This window comes from Rhinopithecus roxellana, chromosome 7 (genome assembly GCF_007565055.1).
Source record: "Rhinopithecus roxellana isolate Shanxi Qingling chromosome 7, ASM756505v1, whole genome shotgun sequence".
Taxonomy (NCBI): domain Eukaryota; kingdom Metazoa; phylum Chordata; class Mammalia; order Primates; family Cercopithecidae; genus Rhinopithecus; species Rhinopithecus roxellana.
The window spans coordinates 101,133,415-101,143,248 of NC_044555.1; the positions used below are offsets into that span (position 1 = coordinate 101,133,415).

At 41.9% G+C, this 9,834-nt stretch overlaps 1 protein-coding gene across 1 annotated transcript; it reads right to left on the bottom strand.

Moving 5' to 3' along the window:
• Positions 1 to 684: 684 nt before the first annotated feature.
• On the bottom strand, positions 685 to 5,981 carry LOC104670036 (T-complex protein 11 X-linked protein 2). Its single transcript, XM_030934377.1, is given in 8 exon segments — positions 685 to 1,115; positions 2,308 to 2,471; positions 3,233 to 3,414; positions 3,513 to 3,733; positions 3,980 to 4,087; positions 4,090 to 4,115; positions 4,891 to 5,081; positions 5,886 to 5,981. Coding segments are annotated over 8 exon segments (1,221 nt in total). The 3' UTR covers positions 685 to 882.
• Positions 5,982 to 9,834: the final 3,853 nt, after the last annotated feature.

Below are 9,834 nucleotides of genomic sequence, written 5' to 3' on the forward strand. Positions count from 1 at the left end.
CAGTGAATTTCTGACTTCCAGATGCCCTTATATTCATTCTCTGGATAATCTCACAAGAGTTTTCAAAGCCCTCAAGGAAATGAGTTTTCACTGGAGAAAATAATGCTAGTGACTGCAGGTGAATGAGTTCCCCGCTCCCCCACCAGATTACTTAAGGCTGTATGTCTGCTGCCCTGAACCCTGAAGGCCAGGTGGTGATCCAAGGCCATGCATGGTGCCCAGCTTAGGAGCCAAGGTGTCCGTGAGAACCAAAACATCCCAGGGCGTACTGGGAAACATACCAAGAAAAAGAGTCTCATTGCATATGGAAGGCCAAAGAGCCAGAAAATTAGCATAAAATCAGCTTGCAGAGGAGTGTCAGGGCAGATCCCCAGAGCTGTCCTGCTGCCACCCAGGAATGCCCCATACGTAAGTCCCAATAAATTCATCTACTTATCAAGTTGAACTTGTCCGGGTCATTCTTTGGTCCCTTAGCTCCTTCCCAGTTTTGAGGGGGCATTATTCTATACAGTCCCAGGATTTTCCCTTACCAGCACCTGATGCCCAGATTCCAGCTCAGGCAAGCATACTGAAGAATGATCAGCCAGTGAAGGGAAAACGGAGGGCCCACTGGATTCTCACTCAGCTAGTTAGGGGATGAGGGTGCAGAACCTGACTTTGGCTAGAACACAGGAGGAACTGAAATTTTCTTGCAGCTCAGAAGTTTATTAGTGAAGGGGATTGGGCCATTTGGTGTTTACATGCTTGACCCCTGCATCCCTGTGTCCTGGTTGTAGCAAGGAAGAGGGCTGAGTGTTCGACTAACCACAGGTGATGTCCTCCCAGAAACATGCTGACCTCTCTCTCCTGGATCCCTGTTGCCATGGCTGGGGTCCAGCACTATCAGTTATGCTCCACAACTGTTTCTTGTGCTTGAGCTGGATGGATGATGTTTTTTAGGATCTCAGCATAGTATGGGCCAAATACCTGCTGATTATGATGCATCAGATTGAGAAACTTCCAGCCCAGTTCTGCCAACTCCCTTTCGATGAGAATGAGGCCTCCAGGAAAGTGTAGCAGAGACTCCTGCATGCCATGAAGCAAACAGCATTTGAGAAACAAACGGATCCGCTGATCTGGGAGCAGGGGTAAACAATGAAAAGAGGAACAAACAAGGTTCAGAAGAAATTCACAATGCCTTTGCCCTATCTGCTCACCAAAGTTTTGCGTTAACCGAGTTATTCACTGACCTCTCCGCTCATTCAGGTAAACTCTATACATGCGATTTTTGTTTGTTTGGGGGAGTGGAATGCCATCAAGCTCCCAAAGGACAGTGCATGATCAAAAGATGCTGAGGTAGTAAATTTCTGGGGGGTTCATAAGATTATGTAGCTGGACATGAGATCCTAGTGCACATTTAACTTAATAAGAGGACTATAGACCCGGTACCTGAAAGTAACAACACATGTTGCAACCAGCGCACCACGTTCAGGCCCATACACCCAATCCAGGCTACGATCAGACGCTAAAGTTCAAAGCAAACTGGCCAAGTGCACTGCTTCCATTCCAGCATGGAACATACCCTACAGCCTAACTCAGCATCACTTCCATGGAGAGGCGTAGGGGCCCAAATGGTAGCTTAAAGCATAGGATAGAGAAAGGGTTTCTCCATATATCTGGACCGACATCTAGAATATGCCCTGGAACGGGCTGGGTGTGGTGGCTCACGTATGTAATCCCAGCACTTTGGGAGTGCGAGGCAGGCGTATCACGAGGTCAGGAGTTCGAGACCAACCGGGCCAACATGGTGAAACCCCATCTCTACTAAAAATACAAAAAAATCAGCCAGGCATGGTGGCACCTGCCTGTAGTCCCAGCTACTCGGGAGGCTGAAGCAGTAGAATCGCTTGAACTCGGAAGGTTGAGGTTACAGTGAGCCTAGATCGTGCCACTTCACTCCAACTTGGACAACAGAGTGAGATTTTGTCTCAAAAAAAAAAAAAAGAAGAAGAAAAGAAGAGAAGAGAAAAAAGAAAATACCAGGAATGACTTCGTAGGGTTACTGTGACAGTATCCAACACCTGTGAATGACATATCTTGGGTGCAGAGCCGCCTCCAAACCATACATGCATTCTCCAAATTGAAAAAGATCTATTTGAACCGTGCACATTATAGACAAGGAAACTAAAGCGAACAACTTTCCAAATGATCATGCCTTTTCATTTTTAAATGGTTAGGTAACTCACTTTCAGGGTAAGGTCTACCCACCTCCCCCCACCCGCCCACATTCTTGCCACTTTTCTGCACTGCGACCATGGGGATTCTTACCAACAATGCTCCGAATGCAGTTTTCTTTCTTGGTGATGTTCTGGAGTTGGCCTAGAAGAGATGCTGTGTTTTCACTGCTCAGAGTAGTGAGGCCCATGTCCTCAAGGCCTTGATGGATTTCCTGAGACACCTGTTCACTCACACTCAGCATAGTCTCTTCAGGCCTAGATAATGAGGGATAGAATGCAGAGTGGGCTTGGCAGAGGGACAAAGTCCGGAGAGCCTCATACCACAAACCAGGCCTATTCCAGGAAGAATTCCGGCTCTCTGCCACCAGAAGACAGCATTAGCCACCGGGCAGATGACATACACTCATTGTTACCCACAAGGTACCACTTGATCCAAACATACAGCACCATACGCCACTTCGATGAAAACAAAGTAAATTGGGCAAGGGCTCGGTTCCATCCTTGGATCTACTCAGCATTCTCCAGTCCCATCAACTGTATTTAAATATTGTTTTAAGACTCTATTGGATATTTTTCACGGTTTTTCTCCTACCCCACCAATTAAATTGCAAATAAATTAAGAGGCCTGGACTTCCAACTCCTCCTTTTACTTTGGTATAATATCCCTGCCCCCACATGCAGTGAATGGTCACTATCACTGACCAACTGATCAACTTCTGGATACACATAGCACAAATCCACTGTCATTCAATCAAGTATATAATGATGCATTTTTAGCAAGCACATAAGGAATATTTGCAGCAAACTGGCTTCCACACTCTCCTCTTTGGAAAATAAGTTTTATTTTCTGTATCCCAAACCTCAATACAACTTATCAAAGATACCAAAATCTTTGCAGATCGTTTCCAAGGGCCTTTGTGTGGTTTGTGATGAAGAATAAGCAATAATAGTATTGATATTACCTATATCCCAAATACCACACATTTTTCCCTCTAACAGAGATCTACGAATCTTACCTGGAGATAAATTCCTCAGTTAGGGCCTTGGTGATGCATTTCAGTCTATCCACAAATTCAGGTGAGCTGAATAAAATTTCACCAGAGAAGCTTCTGGCCACTAGCAAGACTGAGGCCAGGACAGTTAACTGGTGCAACTGGAACGCCATTTCCTGGAGCCGGGTTCTGTCCATCAGCAGAGTCTGGTGAGGGAGCGAAGGACAGCCCATCAGAAGAGGAGGGTTTGAATGGAGGCACTGAATAGCATAGAACAAGGCAATGCCCCAACACACATCCCTACCTCAGGGAATTCTTCGTTCTCAGGATCCCAGAGGAGGAGGTTCAGGTAGCCTTGGTATAGCACCATTGTTGGACTCGGGGGCTCTGAGTTGTTACCTGCCCCGTTTGGAAGTGAACACGCCACGCTGCGAGAGGAGCTAGGTGAGTCAGGAGAACTCGGACATGGTGTAGTGATGTCTGTGGCTGCTTTGGTTAGCCATTTTGTGGTATAATCGAGGAGACCTATGACGAGAAGGAAATATGCATCTTAAAATTCCAAGGCTTGAAGAGGACAGCTTTGAGACATACTCCTGGTCTATAAAGAAGTGATTTTGTAGATCTTTCTATCTTAGAGAAACACTCCTTCTCCCTACCCCTTGCCCAAGGAAGAATCTTTCTTTTCAAGAAATAGAAAATAGCCTCTATTGCTATAAGAAGGCAGACCTGAGGTCAAATTTCCCCTCTCCTGCCCTTAAATTTTAAACATACTGGGCTGTTTATCAAGGAGTTCCTGGAATTTAGCTTGTTCATACTGGATGGAATGCTCCTGCAGGTAAGGTCGAAAGCTCTGGATGGTATAGTTCACCATGTCCATTTCATTAGGCCCAGAACACGGAAGATGCCCCTGCCATAGGGAGAAACAAAACATTTACACTATTAAAGGAAATCTAGTGTGGAAGGGTGGAATCCAAGCAAGGAGCCATAAAAGCAGAGTATCTGAGAGTTAGAAAAAGCCTTAAAAACAAATAGTCCTACTTCAACTTATGAATAATGGTACTGTGGCCAGTGACCCAAGGCCATAGAGTGAGTTGATGGCAAAACTAAGGACAGTTATACCTCCTGACACTTTAACTACCATATTAGAGGTCTTTCGCCTGTAGTCATTTTGTTACCTTAAAAAAAAGGGTAGTCAGTGAAAGGAAAATCACCAAGGTGTTAACAGTTATATGTGGGTAGCTGGGATGTGGGTGACTGAATTTCTAACTCATTGAGCAGATCATTTTACTATTCCAGGTCCTGGTTCTTCTAGCTGTGAAACACAGATAATCCTCTTTCCTGTCCCCTCACAAGGTTTGAGTTGGGACAAACAGGACAACATCTGGGAAGAGGCAATTTGCAATCTATAGGAGAAAGAATTACTGTACCTTAATGTCTTAACAGTATCATGACATAAAGGAGACCCAACTGATCTAAAGATCATCAAAGGAACCCTGGGAGACTGTCCTTGGAAAATAAAAGCCAGTAATCCAGAAAGGAGAAAAGGTGTGTTAGTCAGGTCATCAGTACACAAGAGCTAGCAAGAGCTAGATAAGACGGGGGCTATATCACAGCATCTGGCTCAGAGTTCTCCAGCACAGTGTCTAAGGCAGATTTGGGGGACAGCACATCTAGACTCTCACCTCAGTAACTGCACTGGATCTGTTATGGCCTCTAGTTTCTGTATCGCTTCATCTCGAACTGGTGCACATAGCAGAGTCATCAAATTGAGAATGTAGTTAGAAAGATGAGGGACATCCAGGGCCCCATGTTCTGCTTCCTGCTTGAGGAGATCTGTGTCCAGAGCTTCTTCTATCTCATTTCTTAGGCGGTTCTGCCATGGTAATAGCAGTGATAGCAAGGTCTGCCCAACAAAGGAAATCAAAGGAGCCAAGTTCTGTTTAGAACCTCAAACTTTCTCCAGTGAACTATATTCTTAGGCCAAAGGCATCCCAGATTATGTCTTCTGGCCGGGGGGGGGGGTTGGGGTGGGGTGTGAGGGGGGGAGGGGGGGCAGAAACCTGAGTCTCTAAGTCTCTTAGAGAGTATTATTTCTTTTTGTTTAGAGGACAATTACCATTCAAGGTTTCATTGGGATCAGTTATATTAGTAGTCATTATTATTTTTTAGGTAGAATGAGGTAAAAATATGAATAAAAATAAGAACGTGATTTTAAATGTGTAGGATATTAGAAATATGAAATACACACCACCACAAGGAGATGAGGCATTCTTAATAAAGGATAAGGACATTTTTAGATTGTTTTACTCCAAAGTGTGAGGATAAAATAGCAAATTAGGAATCTTTAAGGTTCCCTTGAAATAGCCTTTTGACTCAAACAGGTAAGTTGCTTGTGGGCAAGGGCTCTCCTATTCATCTCTGGGCTTCTGAAACACATAGACCATAGTGGGGTTTCAGTAAGAATTTGTTTATTTGAGTTATATATTGTTACAGTAATCGCCCAATGGTCAAGTTTCATCTCATACAAATAAAATGGAAGCTGCCCTATCCCATCTATTTAAGTAGTAGGTCACGTTTTAAAAAAAGTATGCTACTTGATATATTAATAGCCATTGACGATCCAAGGTTCTGAGATGCCCAGGAACTTCCCATCCACGAATGGGAGTTGGTTACTCACCTCCTTAACATCTTTTAGAAGTTCAAGAGCACAGGTGAAGTCAGGAGGAGTACTCAATAGTTGTTCCTTCAGATGGTTCCAAAAAGCATTGTACATTGCCTCCGCAAACCTGCCTTCTACACTATAAGAAGGGTTAAATGAGCAGATTGCTCTTTACCTAGAGAATTGATACAGGATCATAATTTCCCAAACAACAGTTAAAATTATGAAAGACTATTAAATTGACAGGCTAGGAGGACCTATGTTTACACTTGAGAAGGGCTGAAAAAACTGAAGTTAGTCTCAGATGGAAAAGCATTGGCTAAATTCTCTCAGAAGGGTACCTCAGGGTTCCAGAGACGCTCTCTTCCTGCAGCAGAAGAACCATAAACTAGGAGTTGAGACTCTGACTTCTAACACTAGTTCTGCATCTAGCCTGGATGTGTGACTTAGTTTCCACAGCCAGAGACGTAAAACTTTGAACCAGATGCTGTTTTTCCTTCAGGCCTGAAATCTAGGAAAGGATTTTATCTCTTGATAATACTTGAAGGTCTTTTGAGACACTTTAAATTCAGCAAGCTCAAAACTGAACTCCTGATCTTCCTTCTTTATATTTGTTCCTCACGTATACTTAGTTCTGTAACCAGAAATCTGAGACTTTTTCTCTTTAAAAAATGTAACAGTAGGCCGGGCGTGGTGGCTCACCCCTGTAATCCCAGCATTTTGCGAGGCCGAGGCGGGCGGATAACAAGGTCAAGAGTTTGAGACCATCCTGGCCAACATGGTGAAACCCCGTCTCTACTAAAAACACAAAAATTAGCTGGGCGTCGTGGCAGGCGCCTGTAGTCTCAGCTACTCGGGAGGCTGAGGCAGGAGAATTGCTTAAACACGGGAGACAGAGTTTGCAGTGAGCTGAAACAGCACCACTGCGCTCCAGCCTGGTGACAGAGCGAGACTCGATCTCAAAAATATATATACACACATATATATGTGTGTGTGTGTGTATATATGTATATGTATAACACATATCTGTGTGTGTATATATGTATATACACATATCTGTGTGGGTATATATGTATATGTATATACACATATCAGTGTGGGTATCTGTGTATACACATATCTGTGTATATATATGCATATGTGTATACACATACCTGTGTGTGTATATGCATATGTGTATACACATATCTGTGTGTATATATGTATATGTGTATACACATATCTGTGTGTATATATGTGTATGTATACACATATCTGTGTGTGTATGTGTACACATATGTGTGTGTATGTGTATGTATACACATATATGTTGTGTGTGAATGTATACACACACACGTGTGTATTTGTATGTATACACGTATATATGTGTGTATGTCTAAGTATACATGTATGTGTGTACATATAGATATATGTACATATATGTGTACGTATAGATATATGTATATGTACATATGCACATACACATATGTATATGTACATATGCACATACACACATGTGTAGATATACACATACACATGCACATATATGTATATATACACATATACACACACCCATATGTGTGTGTATGTATATCTATACACACACATATATGTGTATGTATATGTATATGCATATACACACATATGGGTATGTGTATATGTGTATATATACATATAAGTGTATGTGTATGTGTATATCTACACATGTGTGTATGTGCATATGTACATATACATATATCTATATGTACACATGCATATATGTATGTGTATGTGTATATGTACACATACATATATAATAGTAATGTATGCTTTCTCTTTACAAAAACACAAGTGATTAATAAATATATGAAATAAAAATTCAACGTTTCTCCTCCAACACAACAATCTAACCTGTGAAAGTTCAACTATTATCTATCTGGTATGTACTGCAGCCCTTCGTAATTCCTTTCCCCTCATGTCTTTTATCCACTCAGTCACCAAATTCCAGAGATTTTGCTTCATAAATATCTCTGGAATCAGTCCCCACCCACAGTCATCTCTTTCCCGAACTATTGCTATGGTCTATTAAATGGCCACCTTCTACCTACAAAACCTTACCCCAACAATGATACATATTTTTGATAAAATCAATGAGTTTTCCAAGATAGAAATCTGATCATAATAGCATACTCATTTAAAGTTTTTCAGAAGCTGCCTGTCTCTAGCAGTGTACGTGGCCTTTAAGACCCTTCACGATCCTATTCTGCCACTTCTCCTACCTTAACTTTCTTTCTCCTCCTACGTCCTGTGCTCTAACAATAACAGTCCACTTATAATTAATATATAATTGTCTTCCATCCCTCTATGCCTCTGAAATGACATTTCCTCTTCCAGGAGAGTCCCTTCTCCCCTAAACCACCTGAAAGACTCAATTCAAGTGTTACCTTATTAAGAAAGTCTTCACCGGCCGGGCGCGGTGGCTCAAGCCTGTAATCCCAGCAATTTGGGAGGCTGAGACGGGCGGGTCACGAGGTCAGGAGATCGAGACCATCCTGGCTAACATGGTGAAACCCCGTCTCTACTAAAAAATACAAAAAACTAGCCGGGCGAGGTGGCGGGCGCCTGTAGTCCCAGCTACTCGGGAGGCTGAGGCAGGAGAATGGCATAAACCCGGGAGGCGGAGCTTGCGATGAGCTGAGATGCGGCCACTGCACTCCAGCCCGGGCGACAGAGCGAGACTTTGTCTCCAAAAAAAAAAAAAAAAAAAAAAAGAAAGTCTTCACCAACCTTCCCCAGGCAGCTGAGCACTGCATAGAACTCCACGCACTAAATATGAGGTAACTTATCACTCTGCACAGTAGCTATTTGACTATCTTCCCTACAGAAGCCTTTTGATGGCAAAGATAGTGACTCACTCAACTATATGTCTTCAGCTACATTCTGCCTTCCACCTAATAAGTACTCAATAAATGTTTGTTGAATAAATTACTGATTATGAGATTTCCCCTAAAAATCAATAACTGTGCTTAGTATAATTTTATAAGCCCAAAGGGAAAACAAATTGTCAATTATCTGTAGATAATGTATAACCCCAAACTCTATTTCAACCTCTTATCCAGTATACATTTTGTATTACCACATTTGAAAAAGCCTGTTAATTTGAATACACAGTGAAATTCAAGCCCTAAATAATATCATTCCTCCTGCTTCATCTACCCACCCCCTGAGATCCCTAGCCACTTTAACAGACCTTCATTCTCTTAGTTTCACTTTTTTCTACGCCCTACCAGGAGAAAAAAGAATCTAACTCAGGCCCCAGGGACTATAAAGGCAATGAGGGAGATGGTACAAGACCTGTGTTTTGGTAAAAACTTCCTTCAGGTAAGCCATCCTTGGCAACAGGCAAAGGCAAATCTAAGAAGTATGAAGATCAAGAGAACCACTGACAAAGCAAGGAGTGCTTTATGTAACACAATCCCAAAAGTGGCAAAATAACAGAAGCATTTAAGGTGGGAAATTAGAAATACCATAAAATACAGATTCGGACAAAGAAATCAATCCATTTAACTCTTAATAAATACTAGAAGCATTCAATCCATAAATGCTGAATGATTCTTAATCATATATTGCGATATCAATATAATTAAGAGAAACCAATATAAAGCCTAATTGTAGAAGCACACTATTTATTCACAGGGATCTAATCTTGATTTTCAGAATCTTTATTACACTGATTGTGAAGCAGAAATGTCCCCTGAAATTTCCTACCCATGAAGACTGAACAAAACCACTATTAGAAAATCTACTCATCTGCGTCTCTTTAATCTGTAGACACTTAAAAGATGAACGGCTAGGAGTTACTTCTTCCAAGTCTGTCTGAAAAGATCTGAAAAATCACTCTATGTTTCATTATTAACTAAGATCCTGAAATGAACATTCTGACAATACAGAATACCTCTTTTCCAAGATGCTTGGGATGGGAGTATTTTGGATTACAGATTATTATTAT